General features: G+C 30.5%; 1 protein-coding gene across 2 annotated transcripts; it reads right to left on the bottom strand.

Moving 5' to 3' along the window:
- Positions 1–477: 477 nt before the first annotated feature.
- Positions 478–22,235, bottom strand: LOC145749627 (GREB1-like protein). 2 transcript variants are annotated; one of them, XM_082565449.1, is made up of 42 exons: positions 22,143–22,235; positions 21,501–21,678; positions 21,037–21,150; positions 20,304–20,449; positions 20,087–20,232; positions 19,406–19,524; positions 18,761–18,943; positions 18,206–18,424; positions 17,913–18,134; positions 17,246–17,475; positions 16,645–16,732; positions 16,008–16,180; positions 15,661–15,787; positions 15,236–15,352; positions 14,828–14,970; positions 14,258–14,378; positions 13,492–13,582; positions 12,723–12,806; positions 12,163–12,313; positions 11,526–11,632; positions 10,989–11,145; positions 10,417–10,548; positions 10,204–10,269; positions 9,927–10,033; positions 9,183–9,367; positions 9,004–9,082; positions 8,847–8,923; positions 8,656–8,750; positions 7,945–8,054; positions 7,662–7,802; positions 6,962–7,019; positions 6,652–6,760; positions 6,465–6,544; positions 6,111–6,281; positions 5,357–5,579; positions 4,808–4,961; positions 4,261–4,408; positions 3,743–3,840; positions 3,227–3,355; positions 2,667–2,841; positions 1,906–2,047; positions 478–1,575 (listed from the first exon to the last, which is right to left on the bottom strand). In XM_082565449.1, exons 1-42 carry the CDS (start codon positions 22,170–22,172, stop codon positions 1,394–1,396), a joined length of 5,607 nt encoding a protein of 1,868 aa, XP_082421575.1. In that variant the 5' UTR covers positions 22,173–22,235; the 3' UTR covers positions 478–1,393. The 2 variants fall into 2 exon arrangements, with proteins under 2 accessions (XP_082421575.1, XP_082421576.1); XM_082565450.1 differs by having other exon boundaries at positions 21,037–21,147.
- Positions 22,236–23,718: the final 1,483 nt, after the last annotated feature.

The raw sequence follows: 23,718 nt of genomic DNA, 5'->3' as shown, positions 1-23,718 counted from the left end.
ATTGTTAAAAAGATACTCTTAACGGGCAACGTGGTGTAGTGGTAAGAACATTTGCTACACCACATGATGTCCTAGTTTAATCATCATTGCTCTTATGCTATATCGCCCTTGAGTAAGGCGCTATAAACTCCAGCTAAGCAAGCACTTTATCAGCAGCATAATTATCGGCGCATTCGTATTAGTTTTAAAGGAGTTTTATTAGAAAAATTAAGGCGGCTTAGACATGGTTTTTAATAGCCTTCTTAGCCTTATTTTAAAGAAGATATCAAGCTAAGCAGTACCTTTTTAAAATACTTCTATTACCAAATTAAAACAGAAGAAGGTAAGGGACATGGTTTTAAAGGGTCAAACTATCCCAATTTTAAAAGAAAACTTGTATCTCTATGCTATATTTCTTTTAGGATTTAAAAAACTGTGATATTAATAACATTGTTTTACTTTTCCTTTTCAAGTCAAACAAAAAACCGAAATAAAATAAAACACCGAAAAAAAAATACAAAAACTAAAATCGGTTGTCACGGGCGCAAAAATATCCTGAGTAAAAAAACACAAACTATAAGAAAAACAAAAAAAGTCGCATTTAACACATACGCATATATGCGCTTGAGGTAGGTGAATATTATTAATTCAAGCTGTTGCATCCAAGTACGATTGAAAATGGACGAAGAAAAGTCGCTTCGGCCGGGTGTTAGTTGAGACGTTAGTAAATATATATATATATAGTACAACGAAGTATAAGGCGGTAAGGTGATTTGGAAGAAAAAAAACAAAGAGCTGAGGTCTTTAGGTTTTAGTACAAAAATCTGTATCGACGTCAGCTGAAAGCACTATTTACAAATTGGTTTAGTACAAAAAAATCGTCTTCTTTGTAGGGTTAGGATAACTGAGGGTAGGATAACAATATGAGAAATATACAAATGAATGTTTTTACAATATTTAGAAAGCGTTTAAACCTACAGGAACATTAATTTTTCCTTGAAGAAGTTATTTCAAATAAAAAAAACTAATAAAAATATTGAAGAATTATTTTTCCTGAAATTTCGCGTTTTTGAAGAAATAAAAAGTTAGTCAAAAATAAAAAGCTGGTCACAATGCTGTGTTTGTTACGTAACAATGAAGTCATTGTTGCTCACTAAGACATGATTGAGGTTAAAAGCTGCATATAAAACAACAGTTTGGGCCAATTTACACAAAAAAAAACATTTTTTTCAAGTTTTTAGAATGTAAATTGAAAAAAAATGGACCACATTTAACTAAGAATAAAAAAGTGACTTCAAGTAGCAAATCCAGGTTAAGGGAAGCTTATTTTAGCATGTGGATAAAAAGAAGAAAGGTGTAAAAAAGCTATACTTAAGGTTTCAGGTTCGAATCCGAACAACGACCATTCAAAAATTTACTTTTTCTTGATCCCGGTCAAAAAGTACATCGGCCGCACTCGAGCGCCGTATAGCGTGTTGAGATTTGCCGTTTGAAATTCGTCAGTTAGTCGAAAGTGCCACGTGACCTCGAGATTGAGTTTAACGATCGTGTGACGTAATGAGCTTCGGTCGGTACCAACAACACATACAGTAGCATCTGTGACGTAACAATTACGTGTTTTCGTTAATTTGAAGCAGGCAAAAACAGATATAGGCAGCATGGTGTAGTGGTTAGAACACTTGGCTTTACTACATGAGGTCTAGGGTTTGATTCCCACTGCTCTCATGCTGTAGAGCCCTTAAGTAAGGCGCTATAATTGGTATGAACTCATGCCAATACTTAATCAGCAGCTTAATTATCGTGTAATTATAATCAATAATATCTCAAACTGCCACAGGCAACTTGAGACTGTGTCGGGGTAACTGGTGTTACTCTATGTTTAGGTCGTGAAGTCTAATTTTACATATCTAGAATAAACGAAAATACCTTCTATAAATCGAAATTGTTGTAGAAACTCAGGTTTAACTTGTGAGGTTGGGCAATACAACATGAGACCTCCATATTCTTTATTCACTTCACAACTCCAATCTGAAGCATTTGCTTGACTGCTTACAAACTCAACACAAATCTAATATGAAAAAAAATATAAAAATAGATTAAAATTTAACGATATACTTGTGATATTTATTCCTGTTAATACACTAGTAAGGACTACAAACTAAGGTGTACAATTGACAGAATAATAATACAATGAAAAAAATAATAAAACCTAATTCATGGTTTGAAACATGCCATAGTTATTTTACATTTTTACCCATGGATTTATACATTTTTACACATGGTTTTATATATTTTTACACATGGTTTTAAATATTTTTACACATGGTTTTTTATATTTTTACACATGGTTTTATATATTTTTACACATGGTTTTTCTTTTTTCGCATGGTTATATATAGTTTTACACATGGTTTTATACATTTTTACACATGGTTTTATACATTTTTTCACATGGTTTTATACATTTTTTCACATGGTTTTATATATTTTTACACATAGTTTTATACATTTTTACACATGGTTTTATATTTTTTTACACATGGTTTTACTTTTTTACACATGGTTTAAAACAAAGCATAATTAGTTTTTACACGTAGAATTAAAATATATCTTAACGCTGTTGCCATGCTTAAATTAAACCAGGAATAAAATATCTTAATAAGGAGTCAAAAGGTCAAACAACAAACCTGAGTTCCATGTGACATGTAGTGATCCAAACATAATACCGGGTGCGTGGGAGCCGATTTCGAGCGTGGGAAAACGACTTCCGCGTTTAACGAGAAGTATTTCTCGAGTAGCAAGCATGGGTGGAAAGGTAGAGGCGTAAAATCACTGTCAGCACTTATAACCAACTTGCTTGAACTATTTAAAAAAATAACGATAAAAATTAATTAAAAAAATACAAATTAAAATTTTTTCGGACAAAAAAAATCACTATATATATTTTAGTCCTGGGTTCGATCCCCACTTCTTCCATGCTGTAGCAACCCCAACTAAGGCGCTATAAATAGTATGAACTCCTGCTGAGCCAGCACTTAATCAGCAGCTTAATTATCGGGCAATTATAATCTATATAATATCCCAAACTGCCACAGGCAACTCGAGACTAGGTTGGGGTAACTGATGTTACTCTATGTTTAAGTCGCGCATTCGACCTTCCCACATCGAGGATAAATAAATATAAAAAAAAGTTTTAGTTATAGCCTTTATTTAAATCAGATTTTAGAAATAAAAAAAATATATTTACTGTTTATTAATCTCTGTCATGTTAACATCTTCAACAGCTTTAGTGGCAACAATTATATTCTCAATCCTAATAATTTGTAAACCATGAGATGCAACTCTTAATGACCAATCTAAATCTACATCAGTGAATCTAAAAATAAAAAAAGTTGGATTAAAATAGGTATACTGGATTATACATAACATTATCAAAAAGAGTTTTTGGTTTAATATAGAAATGTTGCTCTATGTTTAGGCTGTAGAGTCAACCTTTTAATATCAAGGATAAATAGTTAACTGTTGTTTAAAATCCCAATTTTACTACCAATACGATATTTTTAGGTACCCCTTTTACCCTTACCGTCCTTTAAAATATGCCCCTTTATTTTACCCAAAAAAATTTAACTGAAATTTGGCAAAAGTGTTTTTAAAATTGTAATTTTGGGAATATTGTTCATTCAACAAAAAAGTTTGAGGTAATATAGGAAGATACCATCATAAATATATTTTAAAAAACAAAATAATATAATTAAATAATTACCTGTTGTATACAAACTTGATACTATCACAAAGAGCTAGATTGACAAAATAAAAAGATTCCGATAATTTTCCACTAAAGTAGTTATCCTCCCTTGTCATCTAAAATAATAAAAACATAAAGTAATAAAAATGTTAAAAAAAAATAAAAAGGAAATAAAATATTATGACAACTTTATAATAAGAAAAATTTAAGACAGATTTTATGTCAACCGGCAGCATGGTGTAGTGGTAAGAACACTTGCTACACCACCATGAGGTCATGTGTTTAATCCCCACTGCTCTCATGCTGTAGCGCCCAAGAGTAAGACGCTATAAATGGTAGAAACTCCTGCTAAGTCTATTATAGGGCAATTATAATCTATAATATCCCAAACTAGCAAAGGCAACTCGAGACTGGGTCGGAGTAACTGATGTTACTCTATGTTTAGATCGCGAGGATAAAAATATATACAAAAAAATAAATATTAAAAGTTAAATTGTTTTTTATTTTTTTGCATGATAAAAATTTTATTTTCTTACCCTGTTAGTTAGTAGTTGACTAGTTGGTGGTGTAGGACTAGAGGTCCATGGTTTGAATCCCACCACAGCCATGTCGTTGTTGATACTTGATTCCATGTTCTCCATAACATCAAACAAACTAACTTCAGACCAACTTTCCTCACTCTCACTAAAAATAAAACAAAAATTTTAAAATTTTGCCCATTTTATGTATTTAGTTATCCTTAATGTGCGGAAAGGTCGAATTCACGACCTAAACATTGAGGATAAAGATGTTAGAAAGTCGAATGCGTGACTTAAACATAGAGTAACATCAGTTACCCCGACACAGTCTCGAGTTGCCTTTGCCAGTTTGGGATATTATAGATTTTAATTGCCCGATAATTATACTGCTGATTAAGTGCTGGCTCAGCAGGAGTTTATACCGTTTAGAGTGCCTTACTCAAGGGCGCTACAGCACGAGATCAGTGGGGATTAAACCCCCAACCCCATGTAATGATTTTGTCACTGCACCAAACTGCCAGTTTTAAAAAAAAAAGTTTTATTTTATTTTTATTTTTCCACTTACTTTTGGTTATAATCCATTGAATTGTCCCACTGCGACCACGACACACAATTATCATTGATAAACAAAACAAACGGCCACACGATGTCATCTTGTGTTCGAGCTTCAATGTCGTAAAAATGTAAAAGAATTGATTGGACCACATATTTCATAGAACCTGATTAAGGAAAAATAAATTGTTAATATTTTTTTACTATTAAATGATTAAAATTCAGTGTGAAGTAGTGGTAAGAACACTTGGCTTCACATCATGAGGTCCTGAGTTTAATCCTTACTGCTCTTATGCTGTAGCGCACTTGAGTAAGGCGCTATAAACGGTATTTACCCCTGCTGAGCCAACACTTAATCAGCAGCATAATTATTAGGCAAGTATAATCTCTAGAATATCCCAAACTGCCACAGGCAACTCGAGACTGGATTGGGGTAACTGATGTTACTATGTTTAGGTCATAAAATCAACCTTTTCAAATCAAGGATAAATTCATATATAATAACGTAAATAAATTGTGATAGTAAAATTTAACTTAAAATCTAAAAAAATCTTTTCCCTACCTTCTCCTAAGTCATCAAATTCTTTAGGCAGAGCAATCAGCAAATGAGTATCAGCTAGGATTGTTTCATATTCTTTATAATCTTTCTGTTTAACTACTACTATATGAAGTGGTATGTTGTGTAAGGCAGATGCAGAATTTAGAGTGTTTCTAAAGTTGTATAATCCCTCTGTTAGCCCATAAATACCAAAGCTGATGATGGTGCTTCTAATACTTCTGTCAGTCTGTAAAAATAATTTTTAAATTATTTTGTATATTACTTTTATAAATGTGGGAAGGGAACTTCACAGTCTTAACAAAGAGTAACATTTGTTACCCTGACCCTGTCTCAAGTTGAATTTGTCAGTTTGGGATATTATATAGATAATAATTGTCTGATAATTAAGCTGCTGATTAAGTGTTGGCTCAGCAGAGGTTTATACCGCTTATAGCACCTAACTCAAGAGCGCTACAACATGACAGCAGTGGGGATTGAAACCAAGACCTTAAGTAGTTAACCCAAGTGTTTTGACCAATACACCATGCTGCCGGTCATTTTTATTTACCCAGTCTCAAGTTAAGTTTGGCAGTTTTGGATAATATTATTAAGTTATCATTTATAGCATCTTACACAAAGGCACTACAACATGGAAGCAGTGGGAAACAAACCCAGGACCTGTTGTAACCATGTCTACCCAAATACTTGTGTCATTTTTTTTACCAATTTGTAAACAGCACTAGCTTTGCATATTAACAAAATAAAACCAATTTCTTACCTGTGATGATAGTTTAAGATTTTTGATGATAGTAACTCCATCTTGAAGTTGATCAAACACAAATCGATCCTGATATTTTTCTGGTATACTGAACTGAAATATTAACTCTGAATGCTCTGTGTTAAGAAAACTAACACTTCTGAGTTCTGCTTTTTTAGGTGGAGATAGACCCTGCCAAAAAAATGATATTATAAAAACCAAAAAAATTTTTTAATAGTATTCCAATACAATTTTTTTTTTTTTTATTAATTAGATTAAGGTAATAATACCAAATTGAAATTAAAAATTTGGTAACTAAGTTATTTAAAATTTTTGCTTTTTTTGGTAAATAATTTTTTTATAAGATTTACATACTTCTTGTTGATTAGAATTTCGGAATGTTGTAACATCGTTCTTTAAACTAACTCTGGTTGTTATTTTTCTGGTATCTTTGCCTAATTAAAAAAAACACAAAATTTTTAAGTAAAAAATGTATTTAAAAAATCACAAAAAAAATAGGAATTTGTATATCAAATTTTTGTAAAAAAAACAAGAAAATTACCGTCTTTGATATTGAGTAGAATAGAATCTGGACAAGAGTTAACGATCTGACTTCTGTTTCTTCTATGTGGATGATCTAACTGAAGTATTAGGTCTGTATGCTCGTGATACTAAAAACAAATAGGAAAAATATTAAATACAATTACATTTACTCAGTACTATGATAGTGCCATAGAGTAGAAAAAATAAACATTAAACATTGTATCTTAAGATTTAAGTTCGATTCCCAATGCAGGCATATATTGTAAGGTAAAGTTTTTCAATTTTCTTTTCATATAAATGAAAAATAAATAGAATAAAATAATATTCACCAAATTAATATCTTCTTCATCATTGTAAACCTCGATCTCCATCATTCTTTGAAGTTTTCTAAAAAACATAAAAAAAAATAATATAATTCAAATTAACATGCATAATAACAAACAGTAGACTGCCAGCATAGTATAGTGCCTTCACAAAATGAGGTCTTTGGTTCGATCACCACTGTTTTCAAGTCATAGTCATGTTGAAAAAGGTGCTATAAAAGTCACAAACCCCTGCTTAACTTGAAATCAATAATAAGATTTTTTTTTGTATATATCTTTATCCTTAATGTGGGAAGGTTGAATGGGCGACCTTAACATAGAGTAACATCAGTTACTCCGACCCAGTCTCGAGTTGCCTGTGGCAGTTTGGGATACTATAGATTATAATTGCCCGGTAATTATGCTGCTGATTAAGTGCTGGCTCAGCAGGAGTTCATACTGTTTATAGCGCCTTACTCAAGGGCGCTACAGCATGAGAGCAGTGGGGATTAAACCCACGACCTCATAGTGGTGTAGCAAGTGTTCTTACCACTACACCATGCTGCCGGTAAATCAAATATCAGTCAGCATTCGCAACAATATCCCAAACTGCTTTAGTCATCTTAAAATTAGATTAAGATAAAAAATATAATTCTATGTTAAGAGTGTAAAGTTAAACTTTTTAAATTAAGAATAAATAAAAAAAAATAATTAATATTAAATGTACTTGTGTAATTGTTGTAGAAATTGACAGCAAATATTCGCAGTATTAATATTAGGAGGATGAGTTAATAATATTCTTCTATTGTGGGTTTTATTGTTCGGGGCTTGGTGGTCAGGGTTCAAGGGGGAAGTAGTTGTCCATTTTCTAAAAAAAAAATTAAAATATTAGAAAAAATTTAAAAAAAAATTAAAATCGATCAAAAAAAAATTAAAATAATTTTTAAAGAATATTTAAAAAAATAAAAAATATTAAAAAAATACGAAAAAAAATAAAAAGTTTTACTCACTTGTAGTATGAGGTGGTTTCTTGGGGGTTAGTTGGGTTAAGATGGGGATGAAGGGGGTCCACCCATTTGACCCTGGGATCCGGGTCAAGATTTGTTAAAGTAGTTTGACACTAATAAAAAAAAATTATTTTGCAAAAAAAATGTTTTTTTTTTTAATTTTTAAAGATCATTTGATAAAAAATCATAAGTGTTAAAAATTAAATAACATCAATAATTTACTAAAATAAAAAATTTTAATAAATTTAAATACAATTTATTAATTTAAATATATTATACGAACTAAATATTACAAAAAAAATATTTTGAAATGTCATGACATTGTATTAGGCGTTTGACTTAATAACAGTAAAAGCCTTTGTATTGGAATCCTATTTTTTTGGTATATATCTTTATCCTCAATGTGGGAAAGTCGAATGCGCAACTTAAACATAGAGTAACATCAGTTACTCCGACCCAGTCTCAAGTTGCCTTTGGCAGTTTGGGATTTTATAGAGACTATAATTGCCCGATAATTATACTGCTGATTAAGTGCTGGCTCAGCAGGAGTTCATACTGTTTATAGCGCCTTACCTAAGACTGCTACAGCATGAGATCAGTGGAGATTGAACCCACGACCTCATGTGTGGTGTAGCAAGTGTTCTTACCACTACACCACGCTGCCGGTATTATAAACTTCATTTAAATAATATTAATTTAAAGTATTTAACCTACATTTAAATCTTTTTGGAGCATGTTGTAGATATCTGCTGGAACCAAAACAGTCGGAGAATTATGCTCAAATTTATATCCCTTATTTTTGGATGATTCTACAAAACAAAACAAAATTTAAAAATTAATTTATACAAAAAATATTTATGTTAGATATTTTTTTGTCTTTAATTTTTTTTTTTTAATTTTTTAACCTTTTGCTGCTGAAGTTAGATTGGCTTCTTGCATGGCCAGACTTAAGAAATCATGTTTTTGCGATGTTGTCTTATTTCTACAAACAAATAATTTAATACATAAAAAATTAATTCCAAAAAAAAATAAATAAAAAAAATTAATTCAAAAAGTGTTTACCCATTTAAGTTATCTGAATTTTCTGTTTTCCAAATGTCGTTATTTTTAGAAATTTCCATTTTAGAAGGTTTGCTATCATCTAAAAACAAAATTAAAATTTAAATCAGATGGTTTTGTGTTTTAAACCGTCAAAAATTTGTTTAAAAATTAAAAAAAAAAATTTAATCTAGTATACTAACCATCTGATTCAACAACAGTAAGAGAACTTTCGTCATCTGACGGCAGTTTTTCTGATTTTATCGAAGTATTTGATTTATCCTCGATACAACATGAAGTAGCAAGCGACATTTCTTGGTCAATTTTCGACCGAAAATGTTTTCCGCAACCGTCTAACGACATTCGCAAATCAACGTATCTCAATGAGCTAAAAATATTCAAAAAATACTTTTTTTGTATATATCTTTATCCTCAATGTGGGAAGGTCGAATGCGCGATTTAAACATAGAATAATATCAGCTACTCCGACCCAGTCTCAAGTTGCCTGTGGCAGTTTGGGATATTATAGATTATAATTGCCCGATAATTAAGCTGTTGATTAACTGCTGGCTTAGCAGGAGTTTGTACCAGTTATAGTGCCTTACTCAAGGATGCTACAGCTTGAGATCAGTGGGGATTGAACCCATGATTTATGTGTGGTGTAGCAAGTGTTCTTACCACTACACTACGCTGCCGGTTAGAATGTAAAATAAAATTAATAAAAAGGCAAGTTTAAATATAATTTAATATACAAATCAATAGCCTGCTCTAAGGTCAGCATTTTAAATTGTTGTAATATGGTTGCAACTCTCAACAAATATTTGCCTGCAATAATTTACCCATGCACCACAAATGGCAGTTTAATTTATTTTGTAGGCCTTTAAATTGAACATGGCCCATGTATGTATATATAGTATACTAAGCTATGATATGTGGGATTAAATTACCTAGGTAGGTCTTGTGATATAATATCTTCACCCTCATAAACAACTAAACATGGAATTGTTGAGAGATGACATAATCTTGATGGGAGCCAATCATTACCTTTCTTTTCCTAAAAATTATTTAAAACAAAATTGAAAAAAAAAAAAAAAATTAAACTAAAAATTATAAGTAAAAAAGGGGTTTCAAAAATTAAAAAAAATTGAGCTATAGTTAACCTAAAATTAGCATAAGTTCTATATTGAAGAGATACCTAAAGTTGATTTAAATATAAAAACTAACCTGTAATAGTTGTAGAAAGTAATCAGACATTGTAATATCCGGTATAGAATCTCCATAAAGTATAAGCTGTAAAAAAAACAATTTTAAAATTAACATAAACTTAAGATAGTTTTAAATAAAAATACACCAACATTAAAAACACTTCTATATTAAAAATAATTCACAATAATTTTTCTTAATCTTTGAAATATTTTAAAATTATTATAAAATTACTTCAAAAGTTTGTTGAAGGTTGAGTTCTTCTTGTATTTGATTGATAGCATCATAAAACCGACTCGCTAGTCGTGAGGAATTAATTCTTACAATCACCATAATACCTTGGTTCTGGGAAGACTTGATTAAGTCCTATTAAAAATTAAAAAAAAATTAAAATTTATCATAATTTCTAATTTATTTTACATTTATTTATCCCTGATGTGGAAAGATTGACTTCATGACCTAAACATAAAGTAACATTTGTTACCCTGACCCAGTCTCGAGTTGCCTGTGGCAGTTTGGGATATTATAGATTATAATTGCCAGATAATTATACTGCTGATTAAGTGCTGGCTCAGCAGGAGTTCATACCGTTTATAGCGCCGTACTCAAGGGCGCTACGGCATGAGATCAGTGTGGATTAAACCCACAACCTAATGTGTGGTGTGGCAAGTGTTCTTACCACTACACCAAGCTGTCGGTTTACCATTTAAGCTGCTGATTAAGTGTTGGCTCAGCATCAGTTTATAGCATTTATAGCGGTTTACTCAAGGTTTTAATGTTTATTAAAAACAAAAAATTTTTATTACCTCCATTATTTTGAGCACAACAGGTGACATGACATCTTTAAATTTCCGCTCGAGTACCATTTTATTATTGTTAGTGGCACATGACAATATCATGGAGGTAATATATTGTTGAGTTATTATTTCATTTACTATCAAAGAGGTATGTAACATATAATTCCTAAAAACAAAAAATTAAGATTTTTAATTTTAAATAACAATTATTTTTTAATTTTAATTTTAACAAAAATATGACTGGCAGCATGGTGTAGTGATAAGAACACTTGCTCTACCACACATATGAGGTCGTGGGTTCAATCCCCACTGCTATCATTCTGTAGCGCCATTGAGTAAAGCACTATAAACGATATAAACTCCTGCTAAGCCATCACTTAATCAGCAGCTTTATTATCGGGCAAATATAATCAATATAATATCCTGAACTACCAAAGGCAACTTAAGACTGGGTCGGAGTATGTTACTTTATGTATAGGCCGTGAAGTCAACCTTCTAACATCAAGAATAAAGATATATACAAAAAAAAAATTTTTGTACACTTACTGTTGTAGTAGTTTAGTTTTAAAGTTTTCATAAAGTGGATCGTATATTACTGAGGTAGAAATGGGGCATGGGTTTATGTTGGAGTAATGCAATAAACAAGACGAGGTCTAAAAAAAAATTAAAAAATATTAAAATTTTTTCGAATTGTTATAAACATTCAAAATAATAGTGGTTGGTCACTCAGACCATATCATGAAGTCCTGAGTTCGATTCCAAATGCAGCCCTTTTTTAAAGAGGCATTACTTATATTTACTTTTAGGTCGAAATCAATTAGTAAAAATAGACTAATTGCTAAGTTTGCATTATAAATATCAGTGTGGTGTAGTGGTAAGAACACTTGCGTCGTGGGTTTAATCCCCACTGCTCTCATGCTGTAGCGGCCTTGAGTAAGGCGTATAAAGGGTATAAACTCCTGCTGAGCCAGCACTTAATCAGCAGCAAAATTGCAGAGCAATTAGAGTCTCTATAATATCCCAAACTGCCACAGGCAACTCGAGATTGGGTCGGGGTAACAAATGTTACTTTATGTTTAGGTCGCGCATTCGACCTTCCCACATCGAGGATAAAGATATGTACAAAAAATCTTTATGATTAAGCTTGCACTAAATTTAAAATTAGAAAATAATATATACTTACAGTTAAGGCATTGCTAAAATAACTGCAATTATTTGAGGGAATGTTGGAATGATTGGTTAATAAGGAATATGGCGAATTTGAACATTGAATCAGTAAAATATTTCTTGAGTTTTGGATGTTTTCGTCATTGAAAAATTGACTGGCCTCAAGACTACAAACAAAATTTCAAAATCATAAAAAATTAAGATAAACATTGTATTATTTAAGTTTACTATTGACCCTGACAGTATGGGGTGTAGTAATAGAACACTTGGCTTTACAACATGAAGTTCTTGGCTTAATTTCCTCTGTTCTCATGCTGTAGCACCCTTAAGTAACAGTATGAGCTTCTGCTAAGCCAGCATTTAATCAGCAGCTTAATTATCAAACAATTATAATCTATAATATCCCAAACTACCAAAGGCAACTTGAGACTGGGTCGGAGTAACTAATGTTACTTTATGTTTAGGTCGCGCATTCGACTTTACCACATCAAGAGTAAATAAATAAATAAAAAAAAGGTTAGAGCAACAGAATACCTTTTTGAAAATGAAGTATTAACATTAAAATCATGTTTTTACCTGTTAAGATTAGAATGTGCATCAAGTTGAACAAGTACGAGTAAAGTGTTTGAATCTTCCCACTGCTTGCACATTGACATTAATCTAAAAATATTTCAATTTATAAAAAAAAATCCAAAATAAATTTTTACATAAAAGTACCAGACAACATATAATAAATTCAGCATTAAGATATCTTTATAATCCATAGAAAAAAAAAACATTATTTATCAAATTATCATTTGCGATACCAGCGTTAGAAAATAACTAATTTAGTGCATGCCTTATAAACTGCATTTTCTTTGTGTTAAAGTTGTAACTAACATTTGCTCATGGTAATTTACCCACACTTCACAAGTGTCATTTCTTTATTTTAAAGGCCTTTAAATTAAACATGTAGTTTATTAAGCTCTCTATTATATAGTTGCACTTAGTTGTAAACCATATCTATTCTGGTAATGTATTATCACCATGCCATAACATACTTAAAATCTTTATGTAAACATTATTACTTTTGGCATGTTTTAAATCATTAAATTTATTTTGTCATTTTTTCCCGTCGCATTGTTGTAATATTAATTGTATATCGTATTTATTATTTACTTTTATCAATGTGCGAAAAACCAAAATAAAAAAAAATATCACAGTCATGGCATTGGACCATGAGTTAAAAGGTTTCGGGTTTGAGACGCATCAATACCACACTATTTGCCTTTAAGCCGGCTTTACAAATAGCTTAAACACGTCACAACAGCACACCATTTAACAGTAAAAACACAACAACAGTTACCTCTGTGTAGAAGATGATTCCATGGTAACAACAACCTGAGAAGAAAGGGAAGAAACTGGAAGATGGGTTTTGTACAAATCTGATAACAAACCTAAAAAAAATAACAAATTTTGACACAAAAATAAAATCTAAAATAGTTTCTGTTAAAGTTTTCTGCGCTTGCCTAAAAATTTTTTTCAAATAATGTCAAAACTTTAAATTTATATAAACAAAAATCATATTACCCTGATATTTTTTAACATTTTACTTAAATTTATTTTAACAGGTAATAAAAATTCTGTTGGAATCTAGGTCATAGGTTAAGTTTATTTATAGGTAAAAGGTTGGTGTAGAATTTCAGGCAACAATGGAAGATTACTCCCACGCTGAAGTTAATTAGGAAGGGGATGCAATTCAATATACACGAGTTAAGATAATAAATCTTGTGGCAACATTACCTTTATATATAAACCATAGACCAACAATATATGTATTCAGTAATTAGCACATTTTAAAATTAATAAATTGTAACTTTTTTTTATTTTTAAAAGTTTTTTTTATTTTTTTTTATTTTGATTTTTTATGTCCAGTGTTTTTTACAATAGTACATTAAAATTAGTAATTTAATACTGATAGTAGTAATTTTAACGCATTAAAACCATGTATTTAATAAAAAATACCCTCAAAAAACAGGTTTTAGTGAAAAATTTCATACAAAAACAACTTCATTTAAAAATAAATATTTTTTTACTGTAATCTTAAAAAAATTAACAAAAAATTTTTATACCTGATATTTCTATTTCATCGATAGTTTGTGATATTAATGCTGGAGATGGTGAAATAAGAAATATAAAGCGCAGTGAATTAAAATTCGAGATATCGTAATTCATACTGTATATTGTTGACACCTGTATTATATATTTGTTGGTTAGATACATTATTATAGTCACAACTTTCAACTAATATATGCCAGCAATAATTTAACTGCGCACCACATAAGGCAGTTTTATTTAAATCCTATAAAATGAATGTTCACCGGCAGCGTGGTGTAGTGGTAAGAACACTTGCTACACCACACATGAGGTTGTGGGTTCAATCCCCACTGAGCTCATGCTGTAGCGCCCTTGAGTAAGGCGCTATAAAAAGTATGAACTCCTGCTGAGCCAGCACTTAATCAGCAGTATAACTATCAGGCAATTATAATCTATTATATCCTAAACTGCCACAGGCAACTTGAGACTGGGTCGGGGTAACTGATGTTACTCTATAAAGATATATACAAAAATACATCCACTAAGCTTTATATAAAGATTTGTTAATATTTAATTTATATTTATTTTTACCAACTCTTTCTTACCTTTAACATGAGGTCAGTAACAATATCATTTTGGCAACTCTTCATAGATGGACAAACAGGTTTAATTGTGTTTAAATCAGCAGATGAATGAATAATATATTGGTGATCAGGAGTCACTGGCATTGGGCACTTTTTACTAATTGCTGTTGATTAAAAAACGATTTAAAAAAATTTAAATAAATAATTCCCCCCAAAAAATGGTCTCTAAATTTACGGTTGAGAAATATAATTATAATTTACACCAAATTAAAAACAAAATCCCGAAATTTACCCATATTACTTTACAAGTTATGAAATTTGTTCATCAAAATTAAAACCAAAGTTTTTATAAAAAATGTCTGAAAAAATGACCTAAACAGAATTTATATTAACTACCCACAAATTTAAAATTTAAACACTGAACTTTACCCGAGAGAGTGAGTCTTAATCGGGTGAAATTTAACGACATTAAACCCTGGTCTACCAATAAAATTTGCTCACTAGATGGCAGCAAATCTTCGTAAACTTTTCGACAATTTGCAGGATCTACATTAAAATAAAAAATTATAATTAATTATGGCTGCTAAAATTGCAAAATAATTTAAATACTTATTTAAAAAATTGCTATGTTACAAAATCTTGTAGATAAAAAATTACAAAATCAATGTTAGACAATAAGGATCATGGTATAGTATTCAGAACCCTTGGCTTCACTACATGAGGTCGTGGGTTCAATTCTCACTGCTCTTATTCAATTCTCACTGCTCTTAAATTTATGACAGTTATGAAGATTTTCCATTTAAATTAATTTTAACTCATTTATTTATTTTTTTTGATTTTGTGTTTGTACATACCACTAATAATAAGTTGAAAATGCACTTGATCATTGATGTTATCCGGTATAAATATGGTAACCTGGAAAACTGACTTGGTGTAAAATAAATTCTTTAAACATTCTGAAATTCCGTTGCAAACTGATTTCTAAAATAAAATATATTGGAAAATATTAACTTAAAAATATGTAAATTTAAAAGATAATTATCAAAAGCAAAACTTAACAAAAATTAAAAAAAAAAATTAGGCATTTTTTAGCATAAAAGGGTCAGAAAATGAACAAAAAATTAGTAAATTACAAAGTTAAAAATCTCACATTTTTAGGAATTTGGTTTGTAAATATTTAAATAAAGTAAAAGTAACTTACATTGTTAATATTTATTTCAATTCTGCCATTGGAAGATGCCTCGATCAGTTTCAGCATGGGCAATATACCCTTTAATTTAATTTCCTTAAAAATACTCGGGTTTTGTAGGTACTGTTGTTTGGCTAAAAGCACCACTTGGCGTAAGTCCTGTTCGTTAAACATAGAAGAGATACCTGTAATAGAAAAGGCCAGTAGTTTAGTGAGAAGCCAATCCATTGTGTATTTGATTAGGGATATCTGATTACACTTAAACTAAATAAAAAACTTGACCAGAATCATTTGTGTTGGAAATTAAATAATAGAAAGTGTACGATGTAGGCGTACACTGAATTATATCTTATTACAAGAGTATATAGAGCAAAAAAAACGACAATTTGGTACAAACTGTGATTTGTATAATTAAAAAATATAAAAATAAAAAATTATTTTAAAAATTTATAAGGTAAAGCTTAATAGACAATATTCACAAGTATGCCCAATTTATAAATTTATATCTACAAAATAAATAAAACTGCCATTTGTGGTGCGAGGGTAAATTATCATATGCAAATATTAGTTAAGAGTTGCAACCATATTACAACAATTAAAATCCCGACTGTAAGGCAGGCCTTAGCTAATTAAATAAATAAAAACTTACCTAAAGTGAGTAAATACTGAACAGTAACCAACAATAATAAATCCTTTGGCACATTATAATTCTCATTCAAACCCAATTCATTTTTGACCTACAAAAACGATAAAAAAGTTTATTATCTTACAAAGTAAACATTCTTCTTGGCCGTGTTTGTTGGTAATTAATATTAAACTGCTTCTTTTTTACTCGAGTGTGTTTATTAAAAAACAAAATTTTGACATCCCGCTTATATTTTGATTAAAATTTGATTAATGAATTATGCCTAATTTTTTCGGTTAATGTAATTGGTTATGTAAACAAATTAAGTTGAAAGTTGAAATCAATGATTAACTGAAGTGATAAAAGGTCATTATTTTTACATCATTTATTATGCTAGTCAATAAATAAACAAGTTAAAAAAAGACCAAAAAAATTCGGCGTAATATGCCAACAGTTCGAAGGCCTTAGTAAAGGTATTACTTTAATAATACATACATTTGTGTCCACACATTTGAAAATTAAGAAAAATGAAGTAAAATAACATTTAAAAATATTTAAAAAAAACTTAATTTAGTTTAAAAAAAATAACATAAAAAAATCTTAAAATAGTTTTTTAAAAACTTACAGCTATCGATGGCTCCTTAAAGCAGTTTGAAAAATGAGTTGTTGCAAAAATACTTCCTACGTCGCCTTGAAATTGCGGTAAAGTATTGGTAGGAGGACACAACATCGCTACAATAGGTTTTCGATTTAATTTTGAGGATAAATCTTGAGGTATTTGGATTGATTCGGATTGTTGAGCGCTAAGCAGATATCGTTTTGGAGGTTGTTCGTCAGGAATGACTACAACTTCATCTGTATAAAAGTTAATAAAAAAGGGGTAAAAATGAAATAAAATTTGTGCAATTTATTAGTTTTTTGGTTAATATTTTTTTCATATTTATTTATCCTCGATATGGGAAGGTCGACTTCACAACTTAAACATAGAGTAAAATCAGTTACCCCGACCCAGTCTTGAGTTGCCTGTGGCAGTTTGGAATATTATAGATTATAATTGCCCGATAATTATTCTGCTGATAAAGTGTTGGCTCAGCAGGAGTTTATACCGTTTATAACGCCTTACTTAAGTGCGCTACAGCATGAGAGCAGTGGGAATCAAACACAGAACATTGGGTTATAAAGCCGTTTTGACCACTACACCATGCTGCCGATATGTATTTATAAATTGATGCTTTTAATGTCAGCATTGTCATTTAAATTAAAAACAATCATTTTTTTAAAGTTTTTTGTACCTGCAGATATTCGATGCCGTTTTCCGATCAATGGGCTCGACCCCATGGGTGATTGTGGTACGGGTCCCCTTAGCCTTCCTGGGCCGAAATGAGGGTCATGTACATTAGGCTGTCGCATAGGAGGCATTATGGATGAGGTAGAAGGGCTGTTACCCCTAAAATGAGGGTTTGGTGGGGGATTTCCTGAAAAACGAGGCATTGGGCCACCGGCTCTACTTCTCTCTAAAAAAATATTTTTTTTTAACAAAGAAATTTTATTTGAATTTTAAAAAACATTTTAATTTTTGAATTACCTTCGGGTTTATTCCAGACCACCGGGGGTCCTCGTATCAATCGCCGTGGCGATTTTGGATCTCGAATAAGATAAAACCTCGCGTGAGGTGCGAGAAGTTGACTCGAGTTGAGTCGAGTTGATTTAATATCGATCGGAGGTTCGAGTCCAATATGATCCATCACTTGAGTGAATGTGTGAAGTGATTTCTCACCGCAACCAACACATTGAACTGACAAAGCTTAAAATATGAAATTAATTTTATTTTTAAAGATTTAAATAAAAAATAGGATCAAAAATAAGATTTATTTGATATCTCGGGGCTCTAAAATTTGGACTTTTTGTTGAAAGACCAAACAAAGTTTAACACTTGTAACTCTAACTCGGAGTCAGTTTTTTGCGGTTTTGAATTGAGTAGTATTGAAAATATTTGCACTAAATTAACCTGTCTATGAGTAACTAGCTTAGCATGAATTTGTTCTATCCTAAAGCATAAAAGCGGTGGGTATTAAACCCAGAACCTTATGTGGTAAAGCAAAGTGTTTTAACCACTATTTTAACACAAGTTTTAAATTACCTTGTGAAGAGCTGTTCAACGGTGGCAACGATTTCAAGTTTATTGCAATAATGATCAAACTATCAGCAACAGAAAGTGAGGTTTGGACAGTTAGAAGAACAAACTCGTTGGGAAAAGAAAACATGAATGAACAATCGTGTTCTAATGTGTTTAAACGAATGTCCTTGCCCGCTTTACAAAGTCCTGAAAACAACGAATTATTGGTTAGGAAAATGTAATATATTTTGGGTTTGGTGACCATGCCATAACATACTTAAAATCTTTGTATAAACATTATTACTTTTGGCATGTTTTAAATCATTAAATTGATTTCGTCATTTTTTCCCGTCGCATTGTTGTAATATTAATTGTATTGTATATCGTATTTATTATTTACTTTTATCAATGTGCGACAAACCAAAATAAAAAAATATTATAAAAAAAACAGGTTTTTATCGTGAATAAAAGTAGAAGTTACCATTTAAGTAAAATACATCTCTATAATTAATTAATAATCAATCAATTCCAGCAATTTCTTACTAAACCAATTTTATTTTACTGCCATATAATAGTCCATTGTTAAACATTTTTACTTAACCAGACAATTTGATAAACAATTTGTGCCAAAACTTGTGAAAGTCATATTTTTAAGTTGTTTAAAATTACCTTTTAACAAAGATAAACCCATGCCATGTTGCCGATCTCTGATATCTAGATTTGACCTCGGCAATCTTGAATTTCCGTTTGAATGTAATCCGTTAAAAGAAGCAGAAGATAAAGAAGGTCTAAAAATTGAAAACGATTCCAAATTTAAATACAATTTCAAATATCGGTAATGATTCGTGTAATTTAGTAAAGCACACAACGATCATATAACAAATACAATTAGATAATTTGAATACTAATTATAGAACAACAGCTTGAAGTTTTCAAAGTGCCATTGAAATACACAACACAATTACCATTTTAGCTAAAAATTTACATATATTCTAAATCTAATAAACAAGTTTTGAAACAATTTTTTTTCTTGGCCCAGGTTTAGATTGCATTAGTCAGTTTAATATATTAGTAACTTGACACTGGTCGATACCCCACCCTACAGTCAGCGTTTTAATTGTCACAATATGGCCGCAACTCTCAACTTATATTTGCCTGCGATAATTTGCCCGCGCACCACAAACAGCAGTTTTATTTATTTTGTAGGACTATAAATTGGACATACATACAAGCACATATACCCTCCACTAAGCTACTTCATATATAGATTGTGATATTGCCTTAATATTAAAAATTTAACCCAAAATTTTGTTGTCTAAATTACAGCTTTAAACTGTAACTAAAACTTACCTAGAGTTGCTTAAATTAGATGGTGCTCCAATAGCAAGAGATGGAGGTAGAGGTTGAATTGGCAAACTTCTTGATTTTTGCATTTGTTGCCATGCATGGATTCTTTGTAATTGTTTAAATTGCTCAACTCTAGCTTGCTTGATTTGCTACAAAAAATATGAAATTTTAATTAAAAAAACGACAATTTTTCAAAATTTTTAAACAAAAAACTACTGACCTCAAGTTGCTGTTGTTCCGGTATCGTAAGTTGTTGTCTGAGCGCGGGTTGTGACATAGAAACGTTATGTTGTTGGGTTGTAACATTTGGTAGCACTAATAATTGACTTGAGGGTATGAGAGGGGGTAAGGAAGGTACTAAAGGCGCTAAAAAAAGTTTAATTTTTAATTCAAAAAAATAATTTTTTTATGCTTTAGTAAAAATATGTTTATTAAAAAATAAAATTTTAAAAATTATAACATTATGTAAAATCACATTATGACAGTTATATTTATTGTTGTTAGCTCTTCAATATGGTATGTGTTCTCAAACTTTTGTTCTTAAATTTGATAAAAACTGTTTAATATTTTACAATTAATTTTGTGTCACTAATTAAGTTAAATAAAAAATACCCGTTTATTTTTTATATCATTTTAGTTTTGGTTTAATAATGTAAGTAAAAAACAATATACTACCAAGAATTTAATTAATAATAGCAAAAAATATTTTAATTGTTTTGTTTTGCTAACCACAAATCGGAATTAAATATAATTAATCTACCGGTGCTGACTGTAATTTTATCATACAACTAAAAATCTATACAAAGCATGTGCACTTTAAACAATACCCTGATGTGGTGTGTTTTAAAGTATTGTCTTTTATCCACGAAGACTGTTAATACGTCCTGTGCACTTCTAAATAATACACCATTCATAAGCAGTGGTAAATGTCATATGCTGTGATGTAGTGATACCTTTATTATGTTGTGGTTCTTGTATAGCATCCTGCGAGGATGTATTCTGAGGTAGTTTCTTGTTGTGTTTAGTTATTTCTTGGCTGAGTTCATCGGCGTTTGGTTTAACGTCTTCTAAAAAAAAAATACAAACCGAAAATTTAAAATTAATATAAAACTGTATTAATAAAATATTCCAAAATTAAAATGCATGTTTCAAACAAATGTTTTTTCACAATCATATATTCTCGATGTGAAACGGTTGACTTCACGACCTAAACATAGAGTAACATCAGTTACCCTAACCCAGTCTTAAGTTGCCTTTGGTAGTTTGGAATATTATTAAATATAATTGCTAAATAATTAATCATTGTATAGGCCTATATTCCAAAAAAAGACGTTTACAAAAAATAACTTTATATAATTTGATTAAAATATACATTTACATGAGAACTAATTTTAAAAATATTAAAAAACAAATTTACCTATTTCTTCTACAATTGCACCAGAAGGCCTGAGGTTTATAAAAAGAGTTGAAAACACTGAGCTTGGTGTGACAGCATGCGATCGTAGTGAAGTTTCTATACTGCTGTGTAATGCTTCTTCAAATGCAGCTTTTTGAACGGATTGACTGCTACCCATCAAGTTAGATGGCATTACAACCTAAAAAAATACATTTTGAATAGTTTTTATAGTAAATATGGGTTTAATAAAGTTAAGATAATATAACAATATTTAAATCAATGTTTTTTGTTATTTTTTTAAGTGTCAAATTTTTTTTAATAATGTTTTTACTACAAAAATTTAGAGTATAAAATAATGCTGTTTTTTAATAGTTTTAGTGTTCTAAGTATTTTTTAAAAACCTTAAATAAAGAAAATTGTTATTGATTTAACCACCCAAAAAATATAAGAAAATTGTTACTGATTTAACTAATTTTTGTACCACATTATTGTGTGTATTTATTTAAACAAATTCGTAGTAACACTAGTAGCTTAATAACCCAACAAAGCAGCAATTGCTGACAGGTAAGAACAGTCGTTTAAAATTGATACCAGTAGTAATATGGTTCTAGTAATACAAACGTAAGAAACAACGTATTTTTAACACAAGTATATCTACTGTACCTGCATAGGCAGTAAGTTTTTGGACCTCATGTGCAAGTTCCAGCATAGCCTGATAAGTACTACTATAACATAACCAGTGTAAATATTATTTAACACAGCTTAAACATAAATAAATAATTGTAAATGTGTGTTGTAAGCTATTTACTGTTTTATGTAAACGCAAGTTTAGTTAAAAAACTAGACGAGTTAAAACAAAGTTAACGCACTAAATATAATTAACTGTACTGCTGTTTTTGGATATTTTTAATTAATATATACTAAAATTTCGGTATTTTTGTTTAGCCTGGCACTGAAGTTAGTAATTTGCATTCCTATTAAACTATAAGCTGGCTAGCCTTTCCATATTGCCACCGTTTAGGCCATTACTAATTTTGAAAATCTTCCTACGCAGGAAACTTGTATCAAATTTCACTAAATTTCCACTTTAAAAAAGCTTTTGTACGCCCAGTTGGTGGTAAGGTAATAAACTGTCGGTACCGTTCGACTCCTAACCATATTGTAATTCGTTTTAGTAAAAATTTTATTCACGTTTACTACCACCGTCGACTGTTTACACACGGCCTTCTCTTTTTTACGGTATGTGCTTATAACAAAATATCCTACGCCTCTCTCATAAAAACGTGCTAACATAAAGTATTGAAAACGTCAACATGCGCACATTATAACATACTCTTGGCATAACAGGCTGCAGTTAGAATAAAAAAGCGCTGTGTGCACAGGCCAGCGGAAGTGCGATCCACCAAAGACTTTACGCAACGGCCGAAATTGATGACTGTTCAAACGATTAACTAAAATCTCAGTTTCCGAATACAAAGCGTAGGTCTTTACACAAAAACTTTATCTTTATTATACTATACACTGAGCATGCTTTTCCAGAAGGTAATTTAACACCAGAGCATTCAATTGACCGTCGTTACTTGGTATTATCTTTACTAGATAAAAAACACATGGAATTTTATTCCACGTTTCTTTATTCAATACATTTGGCAAATGGGTCCATATTGCGTTTAGTGGAATTTTTGAAACATACGTACAGTTTAACTTCATTTCAAGCTGAAATTAGATTACCATATTACTTGAAAGCTCATTTAACCGGTTCAACGAATATTAAATACAACGATGCGGTCTAATAATCGTTTGACCAAAAAAGCAACAAACAAAATACAATTTCAAACTCTGAAAGATCAAAAAATAACAATATCACTCAAAAAACACGAGTTTAATCCTTGAGTAATAAAGAGACCTTCCTGAAATATGCTACAGCGACAGCAAAAATATTGAAAACATATGCTTCGTGATACGAAAACGTTTTGACCAAATGACCAAAGGTCATTTCTATTTTGTTTTTAATTTGTCTCAACCTCCAATGCAAATATTTTTCTAAATAACATATCCAAAAACGTCTTGTGTATATGTCTATTCCTTTACTTAGTCAGAAGAAACTAGCAAGTTCAAATATTTATTTAGCGTAATTTGTATAAACACTTCAACATAGCGTTTACGGCTATATATGACTGGTAAAAACTGAATTCATTTTACACCTTTAGTTACTTTTAATTAAATTGTTGAGACTATC

Source organism: Corella eumyota, chromosome 4 (genome assembly GCF_963082875.1).
Source record: "Corella eumyota chromosome 4, kaCorEumy4.1, whole genome shotgun sequence".
NCBI lineage: Eukaryota > Metazoa > Chordata > Ascidiacea > Phlebobranchia > Corellidae > Corella > Corella eumyota.
The sequence above is the reverse complement of the archived record's forward strand: the minus strand, read 5'-3'. Positions and strand labels throughout refer to the sequence as shown.